The 18,085-nt window shown below is 39.4% G+C and overlaps 1 protein-coding gene across 2 annotated transcripts in view; it reads left to right on the top strand.

Annotated features, from left to right (window-relative positions):
- LOC140227559 (FACT complex subunit SSRP1-like) overlaps positions 1–18,085 on the top strand; it is an 86,792-nt gene that overhangs the window by 10,490 nt on the left and 58,217 nt on the right. The window contains exons 7-16 of one of the 2 annotated variants that reach the window (XM_072307973.1): positions 801–904; positions 2,458–2,586; positions 3,077–3,295; positions 4,286–4,358; positions 4,826–4,964; positions 5,733–5,778; positions 6,911–7,109; positions 9,082–9,365; positions 10,704–10,866; positions 12,808–12,929. In XM_072307973.1, coding sequence (XP_072164074.1) covers positions 801–904; positions 2,458–2,586; positions 3,077–3,295; positions 4,286–4,358; positions 4,826–4,964; positions 5,733–5,778; positions 6,911–7,109; positions 9,082–9,365; positions 10,704–10,866; positions 12,808–12,810 — 1,359 coding nt within the window. In that variant the 3' untranslated portion in view covers positions 12,811–12,929. Of the gene's footprint in view, positions 1–800; positions 905–2,457; positions 2,587–3,076; positions 3,296–4,285; positions 4,359–4,825; positions 4,965–5,732; positions 5,779–6,910; positions 7,110–9,081; positions 9,366–10,703; positions 10,867–12,807; positions 12,930–18,085 lie in introns of those variants that run through there. The other variant, XM_072307972.1, reaches the window with a different exon arrangement.

Below are 18,085 nucleotides of genomic sequence, written 5' to 3'. Positions count from 1 at the left end.
ACATCGTTAATTTGCGCTAGGGACCGTTACTCATCGTTACTACGAACGTTAATTTTCCCGATCGTTAGTTTGCGTTACTAACGATTCAGGTGAAACCGCTTGCGTTAATGAAACGTTAATGTTTATTAACGCGAAGTTTCTTTTGGTATATATAAACTGTATGTAAACAAAAACTGCCGTCTTGTGATTTTGACAGTGATTTATTGCACAATAAAATCTTATTCGACTTAGGCAAAGAGAATTCAATGGTTTTTTCGTGAAAGTGTTCTGGAATTTCATCGACTTAGGCGAGTATTCGACTTAAAAAATTCGACTTGTGAGTGAATTAATACACGTAAGTCAATGGGGAAAAATCGGGACTTTTTAAAATCATCGACTTACGCGATTATTCGACATATGCGACATCGACTTAGGCGAGTTTAACTGTATATAGACAATTGAATTCATTGCATGCATTGTACTAGGGAGCATCTTATAGTGATATAAGTTCAGTCATATTATTATCAGCAAAATTATCTTTACATCTTTTATGTGGTCACATCTTTACATTGTGGTCACATCACCTCATGAAAGTAATAATGTGGTAGACAATCCAGCTTATGTGATGACGTATTGGATGTGATTCAGTTGGGTCAAATCCATAGAAGATATATCCCACAATCCTTTATGTTGTCATGACTCCTCTTGTGTCCTTGCAAGATATATCCCACAATCCTTTGCCTCATTATGACTCCTCTTGTGTCCTTGCAAGATATATCCCACAATTCTTGGCATTGTGATGACTCCTCTCATATCCACAGATGAGCCTTGACCCGCCCATCGTCCAGGGGCAGACCCGATACCACTTCCTCATTCTCAGCTTCAACAAGGAGGACACCATCACGCTGGAGCTGAACCTCACTGAGTGAGTCGCTGGTTCAAACCCTCCATTAACAATTTATAGAAGATTTTTCTATCACATAGTACCAATCTGCGTCCATTATCAGCATCAAGTGTCTATCAATCAATTTTTGTGTATTCAGTGATACTGATAACTACATTGATTTCTACTTCAACACATAAATAAAAAGGGGGAAATGTAGGGCCTAAGAGTTGTAAGCATTTGTTTTGTTGCTGCAAGAGTGTGTGTCTGTGTGTATGGTGAGAAAATTCTATATCCAAGGAATGATAGCTTCCGGTTGTCTTTGTGTGAAATAATATCACAAAGTCAACATTATTAAAACTGTGTTTGCTTTTTTTTTTTTTTGTAATCGACACAAGGTCTTCTTGAATAATCATACAACTTTTTTTTAATCTGTTCTGAGCATCTCATCTGGCTTTCTGCAAACATATTCTCTTGGATTAACACTGTGAGGAGAAGTGAAGCATTCTCATTTGTTATTAAAGGACAAGTTCACCTTCATAAACATAAGGATTGAGAGAATGCAGCAATATTAGTAGAACACATCAGTGAAAGTTTGAGGAAAATTGGACAATCGATGCAAAAGTTATGAATTTTTAAAATTTTTGTTTTGGAACCGCTGGATGAGGAGACTACTGCTAAGGCTCGTGATGTCATATGAGTACAACAGTATATAGAAAATGTAAAGAAAATTCAACATATTTTCACTTTTTTCGCATAATAAAAGAGCACTTGACTTGCCTCTTTCTAAAGGGAATGGGAATAATATTACCCATAACATATGTCAGTAACGAGTCAAGGGAATGTGTACTTTTTTCAAAAGATGAAATTTTGTGAAATTCTCTTTATATTTTCCTTATATTGTTGTACACATGTGACATCATACACTGCAGTAGTCTTCTCATCCAGCGGTGACTGCACAAAGACTTCAAAAATTCATAACTTTTGAGCAGATTGTCCGATTTTCCTCAAACTTTCAATGATGTATTCTACTGATATTGCTACATTCTCTCAATCCTTATGTTAATGAAGGTGAACTTGTCCTTTAAAGTGTAAAATGTTTCAGAACAGACACAACAATAACTTCCACTGCATCTTCAAGTAAAATTCATGTGGAACATAAGTTTGTTTTTTTAGTTTTTTGTTTGTTTGTTTGTTTGTGTGTGTTTGTTTGGGTGTTTTTTTTTTAGTCTTTAACTATGAAGAATATATTTCGTCTTTAGTACAGGGTTCTGGAAGTATATCGTGCTCCGTCATATTATATTTCTTATATGCTTTTCCTCTCATACTGTTATTAGATAATTGTTTGTCAAGCTCGTCTTATAATTTGTTCAATATCAAATGAAAAACAAATACCAATACATTTTATTGAGATACTCATGGCAATGTCAAATCAATTTGCAGGAATATTTGTTAAAGGACGAGCTTTTGTAGGAAATGAATGCTTTCATTTAAGTATGTTTGTGGTTTATGTAATTAATATTAGCATTTGTTGGGAATGAGGAGCTGAGACTGAATGATACATTTGTTTTGCTTCTTGTGATTTTTTCTTGCAGGCAAGAGCTGGAGGAGAAGTATGAGGGCAAACTAACCAAAGAAATGACTGGTCCGATGTTTGAGATAGTCAGCCGACTCATGAAGTGTCTCGTGGCGCGTAAGATCACAGTCCCTGGAACATTCAAAGGGTGAGTTTGCCTTTTAGATTAGAGCATGAATGCCCTAAATTTGCTGTAAGGTTGTACAGTTGTGTGGTAAACACAGAAACTTTTGCGGTACATTAATTTCTGCGTATTTTGCGCTACTTTTAGCTAGATCGAAAAAAAAAAGTATGTTTTATTGAATAGAAGATGCGTGGTTCATGTCTCAGCCAGTGTGTACAGCCAAAATGATAACCCGGCATATCCTTCTTGACCCAGGTATATGTAATGGCGCACCAGCAGTGATGAATAATGATGTTGTTGATAGCAGGGCCCTGTGAAAAAAAACGGCGTGAATACTAAAAAAGCCGCTCTGAATAAATGCAGAAAGTATTGATGATGATGATGATGATGATGATTATGGTAGCAATGATGATAGGTAAATATTATTGTCATTATCAATGTTGATGGTAATCGCTAAGGTGTTCTGATATGATGACAATGAGGCAATTTTTCTCTCTACCTGCTGACGATACAGACACAAGGGGGCTCATGCCATCAACTGCTCCTACAAGTCCAACAGTGGGTTCCTCTACCCCCTCGAGAGGGGCTTCATGTTCGTCCACAAACCGCCCATGCACATCCGCTTCGACGAGATCCAGTGCGTGAACTTCGCCGGCACGGGCAGCCTGCGGTACTTCGACTTCGAGATCGAGACGCGGACCACCACCATCTTTGTATTCAGCAGCATAGAGAAGTAAGTCCAGTATTTTGCAGTTTGAAATACTGTAATGCCATGGCATGGCAACTTTTCTCTTTCCTTTCCATCTGTTTCTTGGCCAGTTTGTTTGTTAAGTTTTGGTTCTTTTCACTGCATATCTTTTACTGCTACTATTTTTTAACTCTTTATGTGCCATGGTGGAAACCCCCTGTGTGCCACATTATTCCGAGACTCGAAGGTAGTCATGCTTTGAGAGGATTATGTTTATCCAATTTGTATAACTTCTACAAACTTCTGTTAAGATGGGCATAATAGTAGGCAAAGTTAAAGATGACTGCCAACCATTATTTCGATATAAATTGTATGACGAATCTATTTTCAATGTTTCTTTTGAATGACTATTTGCTACATTACTCTAAAGGCATGATTTTTGCACATAAAGCCGTAACAGAAAATTAGAATGTACGTGCAAATCTAGTTTGGAACACCGCTTGATAGTCAATCACCACATAGAATGCAAACCGTATAAGAGAGGAAAAAAAGCATGATAGGCACTTTCATTGTGCCGCGGGATTAGTAGTGATTAGCGATTTATCGATCGGTTTTGGCGGCTTTGCTTGTTGAGCAGAATATGCGAAGTTGGCACGCCGTCGACTGAGTCGGACGTGCGAACGTGGCACATAAAGTGTTAAGGGAGTACAGAAGCAGTAGTAGCACTTATTATATTACCTGGTTTGGCATCACTGCTCACAATATAATGATCCTGATCATGGTTACATTTGATTGCATTATGACCAATCATAGACCAGTATTTATGTGGATTATTTTAAAAATGTATAATTATGTTTATTATATAGATATATATACTGTAAACCAGAAATGTTCACATGCATTTTTATTTTGTAAATTTCACAAATAAGGCTTTTAGCTCCAATTCATGAAAATCTCATGGCATGAAGAATCTTGCTTCACAGTATCTAAATATATGTATGCATGTATTCTCATTGTTTGTTTTTTTCTTTGCAGGGATGACTACAAACCTCTCTTTGAATTTGTGACAGGCAAGAAGCTAAGGGTTAAGAACAGAGGCATGAAGAGTGTAAGTAGACTTTTGGATGTACTGCCTGTAATGGATGTCTGCTCCTTGTTCTATTTCTACTGATTTCTTCTGGCAACAAGCAATGCATTACACCTTTTTTTATAATTATATGCTGTATCCCTGAAACTGATTTTGACATCACTTACCTTCCGAGAAGGTATTATGTCAATGTGATGTGCACATTTGTTGAATGATGCAAGTAGTGTCAAGCTCAACATTGGGATATTTGTGAAACAAAGACAAAAACTAGCTTTTCCAAATAATTCAATATCTAGATCATTTGCATATATTGCTGGGCGACCCAGTGGAATAGATGGGCTGTCTTATACTCGTCCATTGGATTTGCTTGGTTTTTATTGACTCTTTTGGACTCAAGGAGAGCAGTGGTCTCTGACATTGAACATGGTCCATTTTCGGTCATCACTTGTTCTTGACGATGCTTGATCCCCGTATGACCTTTCCCACAGGACACGGTGAAGTATGACGAGTTCGGTGACAGCGACGACGACAACACGCACGATGCCTACTTGGAGCAGATGAAGGCCGAGGGACGCGAGAAGGAGGAGGGCGAGATCGACGAAAACGACGACTCCGATTCGGAATCCGGTGAGTGGACCTGTCTATAGACAAGGAGGTTCCAACAGATGAAAACTTTTATTTCACTCTTTGTCATATCATTCATGGGGTGACAGGACCTCATATCTCAATTGGTATATTTTTTTTTTTTTTATTTAACTCAATTTTGAATAGCATAAGTATCCATTTAGATTTTAAACAGAACCATTGTTTAATGTAATCTAAAACAGTGTTTTCTACATTTTTTTAATGTCAACATAATTGTGCTATTTTGCAAAAACTCTGGTTGCAACAAGGAATTCCCCCCCCCCCCTCCTGAAAATTTGTCATTTTGAGATATGAGGCCTTGTCACCCCAGGGACAGTGTGTCCTTTTAACAGATTGTATTTATTTCAAATTGGGCCATTGGCTGTTTATTGCATGATACTGATTATACACATTAGTGGAGGAGAAGAAATATCATAAAACTGAATGTACTCATTTTTCAACCAGACAGTCTTTACCTCAGAGATTTCTTAGTCATTTTTTTTGTACTCTCTTCTTTTTAGTATTTACCACACTTTTCAATAATCAGTCACCTCAAGTGTTCGCCAGTTATTCTATGTGCTTAAGAATACATGAACATGGACCGCACAAGGATGGTTGATTTCACTTTATTCCTGTTGTCTCGAAGAGTTCATATTTATTGTGATCTTTTAGTGTTCCTTCTATACTGCTTTGATTGAATTGAGACCACCTGTATATCTTGTCTCATTGGTATTTTATGGTCATGTGACTCCACCTTATTTTCATCATCAGATGAGGATTTCAACCCCCTGGAAAGCGCCAGCGATGTCGCAGAGGAGTGAGTTACCTTGTCCCGTTTTTCCTAAATGGACCTATACTGTTCTTGCATCTTTTAGCTCCCAAACTGTGGAATTACCTACCATTAGAAGTCAGGAAATCCCCAACTGTAGCAGTCTTTAAATCACGACTCAAAACACATCTTTTCATTTTACTGTCTATTACCATCAAGTTCATCAGAAGCTTTTGCAACGCAGAAAAATATATGTCTGTAGGTTTTGCGTTTTATAAATTGATATATTATTATGTTATTATTATGTCATATACATGGCAGAACCATATGGAGGAAAAGAATAGCAGTCCCTGTGTACTGGCCACTCGATTCTAAAATCTTCTTTTCACATATCTTTTCCCCCAGCCATGGGTTAGCTTTATGATACCACGTAGACAATGCAGGTATTAGTGTAAAACCCTGTACACCCGCTCTATTTACTTATTGTTAATTACCTGATAAATCTTTTTAAAGTCAGATAGTCACCATTAACTTGTAACGATTGCAGTCCTCAGCTTTGACCCCAAATTTGGAATCTTAACTTTGTCATGTTGGACAAATAATTTGTATTTCTATTTTCATTTTTCTGACATAATGAAAGTTGCCTCTTACAGGAGGCATGGGGAATTATCATTAACATGACTGACTTAGCATGTCAGGAGCAAATCAACAAAATGTGTACTTTTCATGGAGATGAACTTTCGTGTTTCTTTTTTAATTTTTCTGACATAATGAAAGTTGCCTCTTACAGGAGGCAGGGGGAAATAACATTAATATGACTGACTCAGCATATCAGGAGCAAATCAACAAAATGTGTATTTTTCCTAAAGATGAAATTTTGTGGAATTTTCAACATACATGTATTTCCATTATGTTACTCCACTAGCGTCACATCACAAATTACTGCAGCCTTCTAATGCAGCAATAATGGCAACACAGATTTTTTTTTTTTTTTTAATGCTATAATTCATAAATTTTGAATGGATTGTCAAATTTACTTCTAACTTCATCACTGTTTTTTTTTTTTGTAAACCAATATTTCTGCATTCACTGAATGGACATACATGCTTGGGGTTAAATCCCTTTTAAGCCTAGATCAACCTCCGGATAAAAATTGTGTACTCTGCAATCACACCGACAGGTACGACAGCAACGTCGAGCCGAGCAGCTCCGACTCCGACTCGGACTACACGGCGGGGAGCGGCGGGGAGGACGACGACGACTACGAGTACCGGAAGATGAAGGAGGAGAACCAGGAGAGGAGGGCCAGGAAGGAGAGGAAGGAGAGGAAGGAGAAGGAGAAGACCAAGTCCAAGCCCAAGAAGAGGACCAAGACCGTCGTAAGTTTGGGGATTTTTAGCATCTTTTTTTTTTTTTTTTTTAGCATTTTTAGCATAATTATGCTTAAAATAGGTTCTGTAATAAATTTTGTGGAAAAAAAAACGGAAAAAAAATGTTGAAAAACAAAGATATACATAAGAAATTCATAAAACAATAGAATACATGAGAAATTAACTTTGATACCAATTTTTTTTTTCAAATACATTGTTAGGATTGCTACAAGGAATAATGTCACCAAAAATTAGGATGTCATTAGCTTTATTTTCTGAATTAGAGCAAAATTTATGATTTCACACGTATTAATTAATATTAAATATAAATAGAGCAAGTCCAAGCCCAAGAAGAGGACCAAGACTGTTTCTCCTTCCCCCCCCCCCCCCCCGAAAGAGTAAACAAAATCAAAGAATGTAGAATACCTATGTGATGATGTCACAATCTTTTATTGTAGCTTGGTTTGGAATTACGTAGGTGCAAGCATGGTTTTGATTACGACAATAGTGTTCGCAGATATTCCGGTCAGGTGAGGTCGTTTAGAACCAGTTTCCATGGCGATGAATGGCTGTGACATCACGCTTCGGTACTCTGTAACGATGAACCAGCATGCGGAGCAGTAAAGTCTCCCTGATTCAACAGGAGGCTACCTGACCGAGTTCTTAAATATCCCATCATGTCCATAACAACGGCGTCCATGAATTCAGAGTTATTTTTCCCCAGGGAGATACACATGTCAGTGAATGAGAAGGTTTGCCTCTTTAGGTACACTGAGCATTCAAAATCCAGTGGAAGTTAATTCTTAGCACTCATTAGTAGACTTAAATTTATTGCAAAACAAGGTGTAGCTGCTATAAGATCAAACATGCTTTATATAATGGGAGTTGAAATATTTTCATTTCTTACTGTAGAATTTAGAGAGAAGTTAACAGTTTTTGCAAAGGATATCAGGCAGTGATACTATTTGTGATTGTCTTTTTATCTTCAAACTGTAAACATTACACTTTGCGTACACTTTCACAAAATGAGTGATCACATCTTGAATATGGAGTACTTTTTTAAAGATAATATAAAGTTTTGGTATTACCTCAAAAGTTTCCCTGAATTTTCTTGTCTTAGTTTGTGTTTCAGGTTAAAGTACCTTTCATATAACTAACACTGTGAGACTTACTCGCTCCAAAGTGCTCTCATGTCTTTAATAGTAATCATGCAATAATGGTTTCATACCAGAGCCGCCGCCGTACGGCGGCGAGGTAGTACACGTATTGTACGAAACCATTATTGCATGATAACTGCGACCAGCAGCGTGCAGCCCCATACGCATGCGACCAGCAGCCCCATACGCATAGCTAAATGGGGCTTCGCATTGTAGCTTACAGGATCATGACAGATTTAGTATCGCGAGGACCTGGGGAGAGCTACACTGAATTGACGGCCAGCGCATGCGCACACAAACATCTTATCCGTTCATGGATTTGAAATTTGTTCGCATGTGATGTGTGCGTATGCGCTGGCCGTAGTAATCAGTGTATGTAGCTCTCCCAAGGTCCTCTCGACAGTGTCACATTCAGTCATCAATTCGAACAGAAAGGGACTATTGGCAGAACCAAACGTTGCCTGAAGCCTCTTTTCAAGACTTCAACTTAATTGGTAAGTCTTCAAATTGAAAAATTTTTTTGATTTTAAGTTGATATTTACCCGCGATACTAAATCTGTCATGATCCTGAATGCTACAATGCGAAGCCCCATTACGCTATGCATATGGGGCTGCTGGTCGCTATGCGTATGGGGCTGCTGGTCGCAGTTAATTGCATGATTACTAAGAAATGAGAGCACTTTGGGGCGAGTAAGTCTCACAGTGTTAGTTATATGAAAGGTACTTTAACCTGAAACACGGAAATTCAGGGAAACTTTTGAGGTACCAAAACTTTTTATTATCTTTAAAAACCGGGACTCACGATCACTCTCTCCCATCGGCAGTCGGAGAAGCCGCGCAAGAAGCGGAAGAAGGAGAAGGATGCCAACCGGCCCAAGAGGGCGCCCTCCGCCTACATGCTGTGGCTGAACGAGGAGCGCGAGTCGATCAAGCAGCAGTACCCTGGCATCAGCGTGACAGAGCTGACGAAAAAGGCCGGCGAGCTGTGGCAGAAGATGGAGGACAAGAGCAAGTGGAGCGCCCTCGCGGCCGAGCGGAAGAAGGAGTATGAGGCGGCAATGGCTGAGTACAGAGAGAAGGCTGCCGAGGAGGGTTACGAACCTGCCAGGTATCAACGGAGTAGCGGTTTGGGTTTAGAATATAGGGAGAAATTTGCAGAAGAGTGTTAAGAAACAGACACATACAGGGCTAGACAGCAGCTATGGCCTGGGGGCACTAAAGATTGATGTTGGGGCTACAAATTTTCAAAAAGGCTGTATTTTGGTTACTCTGTAGGGTTCGTAACATTCAGAATGGATTGTTCTGTTTCTGTTATTTGGGCCATTGCATTTCTTTTTGGGGTCCACCAAACTTTCAGATTTTTAGATCCCTTGGGCCTGTTTCATAAAGAGTTGCGATTGATCTTGAGCATAACTGGTTAAATCGAGCACAAGTTCAATATTGAGCGTAAGTCCTGTTTCATAAAGATGCTCACACTTGATTTCAAGAAATATCAAGCGTAACTTTTAGCAGATTGAGCATTACTTGCACTCAATCTTTATGAATTAAGACCTTGATGTACAAATAAACAGATAGTTTGTTCAGAACAAAATAAGAATGAAAAGATCTAGTTCATTTGCCTTGGGATTTTGTTGTTGTGTTATTTTCTGTTTTATCTCACTCTGGTTTGGTCATCAGTGTTAGCGAGCACTTTTCAAAGGGGGCAGAAAATTGAAAGGATATATTGGATGCATGGTTAGGAAAAGCATCATATTTCTAAATTATCACCTGTTGCTCATTTGTAAGTTTCCAGAGCAACTCGGTAACAGTTACTTTTAGGACCTCTGTGTCTAGGTCCAAGCATATCTTCAAATGACGGGGAGTAATAGGATCAGCTCAACAGTTTTTTGCACAATTTAGCTATTTTTTTTAAGAGGCTTAGAATGGCAAGTTGCTTACCTGTTCCTGAAGAGCTCTGACCCCTGCATGGAACACCCATTCTTATCCATGATAACCGACACTGATTTAACGTTGAATGTGTGATACCAGATCTTCAGCTGTAACTGAAAGTGTTACAAGTTCCATTCCTCCCCCCCCCCCCCCCACAAGCTTCCTGGAACTTGGGAGACCTACAGTCAATACACTGGTAAATGCCTTGATTTCCTGAATTATCAATGTGTAAATGAATGAAATTTCTCATTTTCTTGACTTGAGAATAAAATGACACTGCCTCAGCACACCACCACACAGGGAATCAAAATTAGAGGGACTTGATACTGTATGCTGCTGCCAGTACAGATGCAATTAGATCCACACACTAATGAGGAGAATGTATTAGGGTCATGCAAGCACTCCAACTGTCAGTTCCAACCCAGAGGTGTCACATGGAGCATTGTTAGATGTCTGAATTTTTGTAAGTAAATTATCTTACTTTTTGTGTGTGTGTGCTCTTGTTTTTTGTCACCAGCAAAAGCACCAAGAAGTCCAAGTCCCCCGATTCAGCCAGCAAGTCGAAGAAGACTTCGCCCAGCCCCAAAAAGTCCAGTGCCGGAGCCGGCTCGGGCGGAAACTACAAGAGCAAGGAGTACATCTCATCAGAGTCGTCAAGCGACGATGCGGACGATGAAGAGGTAAGGAATTTGTTGTGAAATGGTGATGCAGAGATGCTCAATATATATATATATATATATTTTGTGTGATCTCTTGAGGAATGGGCGTGCTCAATGTGGCAGCAATGAGTGATCATTAAAACGAGAACAGAGATAAGCTTTGTTGCGACGCAGGTATGGTGATGATAATGATTGTTGCGAGGAGATGATGATGATGAGGATGATAATGGTAGCCATGGTGATAGCAACAATAAAGTTTTGATGATGGCACTTTCAGATGATCATAGTGATGGTAGTAGACAGTTGTTAGAGTTAAATCACGATGATATGATGACAACGGAGAGTTCGTAAGATTGGTGATGAAGAACATGGTAATGTTGGCTACGATGTTGATTATGATGATTTTAGCTATGACAAAAAGATAGAAAATGCTGGTAATAGTGATAATCACAATGATGGTCATGGTAGTGGGGACAATGGCGATGAGAGCAGTGAAGAAGAACAAGGGTGGGGAAAAATGGATGAGTGGTGGATTTTTAGGTGGATGGATTGACTGATTGCCTGGTTGATTGATGATCGGGAGAAGAGGGATGTAAGCAGTGATCAAGGTAACACGAATGAGGAGAAGGTTGATATCATTCTTATCACACTGAGATACATGCCTGCATGAAATCCAGTCAATTCTAGGAGATTCCATTTACTGATAAGTAAACCAGGAGGCCGCTGTGGTTTCAACTTCACATCCGTTCGAGAGTGTTGGAAGGGGTGTCCATGAATTAGATTAGAAGATGGCCGCTTGGGTGTGTTGCTTTATGAGGGGTGGCCTTTCAGATCAAAATGACGAAATGTGATAGCATTCGGGTAGGACAATTCAAATTATACAGGTTGTGATCAAAGGCAGAGAGAGGAAGTCACTGACCAGCTTATACTGGCAGTGAGGAAAGAGGAGAAAGGAAGACAAGAACTTATGTATGGGACCCGACCCAACCCAACAGAATCCTGATGAAGTTGGCAAACTTTTAGTTTCTGGTTGTTGTTATTGATTTGTTGATAAATTCTCCACATGTTCAGCTTTCAAGTGATGTATAATTTTTTTCCCACTTTATTTCTGAAAATCTGCCTTAGATTTAAACAGAACAACAACAACAACAACAACAACAAAAGCTGGCAAGCTGATGAATACGATTTTTAGGAAAATGGACTCTGAAGTTTAGTTGCTGTGAATCATGCTATTTGGAACACCATGCATTGTAGTAACGGGCTTTATGAAAATGCCCCAAATTTTACAAAAATGTATTCTTTGAATTTTAGACTGAAGGTATTGAATTTTTCTTGTAATTAAGCCAAATCACCTCATTGTCACATTTTCTTAGATTAAATATGTCTGTGACTTTTAATCAGGGTATTGTTGTGTCGGGTTGTACAATATGTATTTGCACTGGATTTCTGCCATGCACATGTAGGGCATTTTAATCTCTCATTGTATCTGTAGCCCATCTCTTTTGTCAATCTTTTTTTGTTGTTTTTTTTTGTTTTTTGTACATGTATGTGTCTGTGTGTGCCACACAATTTTTGATTGTTTGGATGTTTCTAAACATGTGAAGAGTGCTTGAACCCTTTTACCTTATCCTTCACACTTTGGTTACAATGATAGCAAGAGGATAGAGGGTCCAGCAAAGAGCTTGTCTGTATTCTATTAGGCAGATCATGAGACCCAATGTTAGTCCCGCCGAAAGCAGAAATGTTGGCTCACATTAGATTAACCACAGTGCAATAAGTTGTAAGGCATTCCTTCTTCGTGAATTTGCAGTGCCCTGCATAAGGATCCATACCTTTCTCAATTGTGCGTGAATGTTCGAAACCGTCACTGCAGTTAGAAGCAATGGAACATTCCTGATTCTTTTTCAATGTATTTTTTCTGTGTCTTCCTCTATCGTTTGTTCCCCCAATTTCATCCCAAAGTGAATATGGCCGAACCAGCCTCACGTGACGGGTAATTCAATACATTTATTGAGGTGTACTTGGTGAAATGAGAGTGTAGAGCAACATCAATCAATGAATAGATAGATAAATGCAAGGCTGCCTGCCAACCTTGAGGGCGAGTATGGACCAAGATGTTGTGAGGAAGCGAGTGACCAAACCCAATTGATCATTAAGCGACGGTGGTGGGGGGAGGGGGTGTGGCAGGGGAGTGCCTCCCCCCCCCCCCCCCTTCCTCTGGATGGAGCTTTGACAATTTTACATTTTACATGGTGTGCTCTGGTGCATACCTCAGTAAAGATTTCAACACATGCACAGAGAGAGTGTGCCAGTGGGAAAATCTTGAAAGTTTGGGCTTGGGCATATTGAAAGTTGGATTATCAGGGATTTTTGGGACCAAGTTTTGTGTTTTACTCCCATGGGGGAGGGGGTGGGTTGTTCAGCGTGAGAATTCTTTCATCAGAATGAGACAGTTAAAATTTGTGAGTTGAGTGAGTCTCACACTAATTGTGTGAGAGTTGGCAGCCATGTAAATATAGATGATTAAAACGATTGGATAAATAGATGGCTAGGTGATTATGAAAAATATTAAGTGAAATAAACAGGTTATTAAGTAGATGAATACATGAATAGAATTGATGATTTTTGAATAATTAATCCATTCATATATGCATTGACAAGGTGAAAGGGAAACCTAGGTTGAAAAAAAGGGCCAAAGCAAAAGTGGGAGGACGCATAATCAGTTTAGTCCATAGACATGGATAAATGCAAGTGGGGAAAAAAAAGCAAATGAGCAAAAAAAAAGTAAAGAATAAAAAAGTACTAGCCACAAAGAGGAAACCGAGCTTCAAGGTGAGAAGTGGCAGGAAGCATCTCAATGTAACCAACTTACTCAGAAAGTAAACAAGCGTAATAGGGAGAGGGGCAGACATTTGCCTCGTCACGTTGATTCCAACAGGTGAATTGATGTTTACCAAACTGTCTATAAACTCTACCCTACCTAAAAAAAGTTAACAATCATAATATTGTTAAAAATCGAAGGCCGGCTTTTGCAGTTTGCTGATGACGAGGTTCACAATGTTTTGCTTTGTGAACTACACTTGTAGGGTCGCCTGCAGTAGTATACCTCTGGATAGTTTCAACCGAATGTGCTCTGGAATGTGCATCTTCCTATTTTGCAACTTAAACATAACATTTGTATGGATGTGTGTGTGTGTGTTTGTTTGTTGTGTATGTGTGGGAGTGTGTCAAAATGCATGAAGCTCTCCACTTCTATATCTTTCTTCTTTTTTTTTCATAATGATAGCTTAAAGGGATGGTACAGTATTGGTGGAGATGAAAATTTGGCTTTAATTTTTTTTGCGAGATACCAAGAAAACATTTCTGAAATAGTACAGAGCATACCATTTTAAGAGGAATTCAAAGTTTATTTGATAAAAATCGGGTTTGGAATAGCTGAAACATCCAAAAACAAAGTAAAACAAAACAATCGTAATAAAATGTGGGTCCCACACTTTATTAGGATCACTCTGTTTTGGATATCTCAGCCATTTCAAAACCAATTTTCATCAAATAAACATCAAATCCCTTTGGGAATTACATGCTGTATCATATTTCTTAAGAGGTTTCTCATTATCTCACCCCCCCCCCCAAAAAAAAAAAAAATGTTCAAAACCTGAAGTTAGGTCTCAACCAAAACTATACGATCCCTTTAAAGCTTGCAGGTGTTTTCAAAAAGGGGAAAAGAAAAACAACAATTTAGAATTGGGTTGTCAGTGGATAATAAGCAGCATGCATTTGGGATTGTGTGATGGAGTATGTGCAAAATATCACTTTTGAGCAGAAATGTATATAAACCTTGCATATCTACATATGTCTGCGATAAAGACTTTGTCAATTACTGGCCTATAGCAGCAATGGCCATCTTGAATTGAGCAATCAGAGTTGAATTTTCGGATCTACATTGATTGCTATGGTTAGTAAATGATGGCTAGTCTTACATGTGTATGCTACGGGTTCCTGGAGATACATTATGATTATATAAATGCTGTTCCCATTTTGTAGTTTACATGTCACATGATACTCTCTGCATCCTCAATTTTATTTTTCCCCACCGCATCTCTCTCTATAGCAGCAGCACCCTTCATTTTCCTTTGTTTTATATTGCCAGCGCAAGAGAGTTGAGCATGTTTTCAAAGCATGAAAACAATTCTTATCATTTACTTCGATAAAATGTTGTTGATACTTAGGCAGGTAGCTTTGGTCTTGTCACGTATCCATTTTGTCTATGGGCCTTATGGAATGAGGAGGCAAATAAAACAAAAAAGAATGCGTTGATACTTCGATACTTTGATGAAATGTTGTTGATACTTAGGCAGGTATATACAGCTTTGGTCTTGTCACGTAACCATTTTATCTACATGTATGGGCCTTATGGAATGAGGAGGCAAATAAAACAAAAAAGAATGCGTTGGTATCAGCTGGCATTGTATTCATCTACTAGAGTCAATGATAAAGGGAAAAATGAATGTAGTATTCAGCGGCAACTTCAACTTGCTGGCAGAGCAGCAGAGTAAAGTACAGTGAACTCGAGGGATGCCCTATAAATGCACGTCTGTCCTTGCACCTGCGGGTTTCCTTGGCAAGAGACCTCTACTGGCAGAATATTTTCAGGTTGGGGACAGTAAATAACCATGTTTGACATCCTGTCTCGCGTGTGCATTCTACGCACTCTGTTAGCACTCTCCCCACGGCTTACTAAATTTCTAACAAGTCCTCCATGCTGCAAAACTCCACCCCCACCCCCCCCCCCCTTTAACACCAGTCCTCTGCACCCTTTGGTGTGAAAGGGGTGAGAAAAGTACATTCCCTCTGGAAAGCTATCTACAGTGCCCACAATGCCAGCGTGATGTCATCATGTCTGTACGCGGAAGAGATTTGAAGCCGAATTAGATCCTGTCAAGTTTCCTGTGTAGCTAGTCACATACGATGTACAATGTACCGGTGTATCTTTCCACCTAGAGGGAACAGTCAGCCCAGCCACATGTCCATATTCCAGTATAGGATCCCTCTCCTTTCACTCGCCCAGCCCCCCCCCCCCTCCCCCAACCCCTGTTTCTAACCCCATTCCACACCATTCCTGCCCTATGCCCTCCCCCCATTCCCCAGCCACCACCACTACCACCATACCCCTTAATCCTCCCCACACCCCCACCCCCCTTTCCCACCCACCACCACCGGGTAGCAGGTGGTATAAATACACGGTACATAGGAATGCCTTGCCTCCTTGCCTTTTATTATTACTAGTCTCTGTCTTTGTGTCTCCCTCTAACTCCCCCCCCCCCCCCTCCATTAAGTTTCTGTCTTTTTCTTTTTTCCTGCTACTTTGGGATATGAAGTTTATTTCACTCCTTTCTTAGCAGCATGTTTCTATTGTCTCATCTCGCTTAATATACTTGTGCGAAACATTATTTTATACAGGAGACTTATGCTGGTATAATGGTACAAATATATTTTGCAGGTGCTCCCACATTCACCCATTCTGTTTCATTGAAAAGAACCAGCACTCTTTGCCCATATCCTTGTGATTGTATTTCACAATCCTTTTAGTTTTTTGATATTTTGTGCATTTTCCAGATATATTTATACTACCATGTCATGAAACCCATCTCATAATTGTGTATTATATGGGTTAGTCAAATATCAGTACGGTCAAGAACTGGATAAATATAATATTGTGACAGCTGGCCATTTGTAATATTCTCCCATGGGCAGAACATGGGTTACATGAACAAATGGCAAAGTGTGACATATTTATATGAAGAGCAACCAATATTAAAACCAAATTATGTATCCTTAGCCTTTGTAGTGAAATTTGAGTCTGTGATGATATGCAAAATGCGTGGAAATGCGATTTTAGGGGAGCAGCAAGCAACGAAATTAGGAAAGCCAATTAAGGGTTCACTCTTCATATAAGGCACAGTATGATGCATTTGTACCTAGGTTGTGGGCATGTTGTTGATGCTGCAAAAAAATTGGCTGCCAAGGATGATTGGAGTCAGAAGTATGCATCAATCTTCAAGTACTTTGACTAACCCATAGGACATATAACCTCCTTTATGTTAAAGCATTTCAAACTCTTCATTATGGAACTTTTCATATTCTCCCTCCCACACCATCACCTGTATATTTCATTGCAGTATATTCAAGGTCCATTATTCCACCTTGCAGGAAATGAAAGCTCGCAGTAATCCCTTTTTTTTTTCTGCTGGTATTATGCAGCATGTAATATTATCAAATGTGCTTGTGATATTGTAGAAACTGTCAGTTACTGCAGATGGCATATTTGTTACCCCTTATTTATATCTACCTCAGCAGAGCCAACAGTGATGTAAGTTTTGTGTTTACAATGGCTTTGTTGTATTGATAGTAATTAAAGCCACTGGTTGTAATGTGCTTGGGAAATTTCTGAACAGTGTTTACTATTTTAATGACTGTCCTGGGGCTTGTCTGTTTGTTTGTTTGTTTGTTTGTTTGTTTGTTTGTTTGTTTTTTCATGGAATAGATGAAAAAAAAAGATTCTGAAAGCAAGTCAAATTTCAAATGATTTTGCATGGGTTAAGACAAATTGATCATATATTTCAGGACATTTATAGATTGCAGAATACAGTAATGCAGGGTCCATATGAACCAGGCAGAAGACACACACATGAATAGCACAGTTGGGCGGTTCATCAGGGTGAAAGGGTTAAGTCCATTTTTACACCAGCAGAAGTCATCTTTTGGAGCTCTTTTCCCCATTACTGTGTTTACTGGGGAGAGATAGTGGTACAGATATGTCCCCTAGCTCTCATTCGTTTGCTGCGGACTTTGCCCCAATGGTAGAGGCCATGTGTACTATTAAACCTGACACCATTTCGCATGGAATCACTTTACCATCACTTCATAAACTTGTTAACCTCCAGCAAGGGATGAACTGGGTGGAAACGTCAAGCTTAAATGCATCCAGTGGAAACTACTTCAGTGCAGTGATGGTAGTGTTGGATCACGGTCCTTGCATGTGATGTCCTCGTGGGCGTGGTGGTGGTCAGTCATAGTTGCACTTTCCAGCTGGCTTGGATGACCGAAAACCTCCGCCAGGCAAGGAGGTCCCTGGTCATTGCCCCTTGGGTCGAACAGCGGTTGTGACCCCTCTTTTCACCGAGCGATCAAGGGGAGGGGCTCGATGAAGTTCCGGGTATCTCATATTGTCGGCAGAGTG

This window comes from Diadema setosum, chromosome 4 (genome assembly GCF_964275005.1).
Source record: "Diadema setosum chromosome 4, eeDiaSeto1, whole genome shotgun sequence".
Lineage (NCBI taxonomy): Eukaryota > Metazoa > Echinodermata > Echinoidea > Diadematoida > Diadematidae > Diadema > Diadema setosum.
This window is presented reverse-complemented; position numbering and strand designations above follow the sequence as displayed.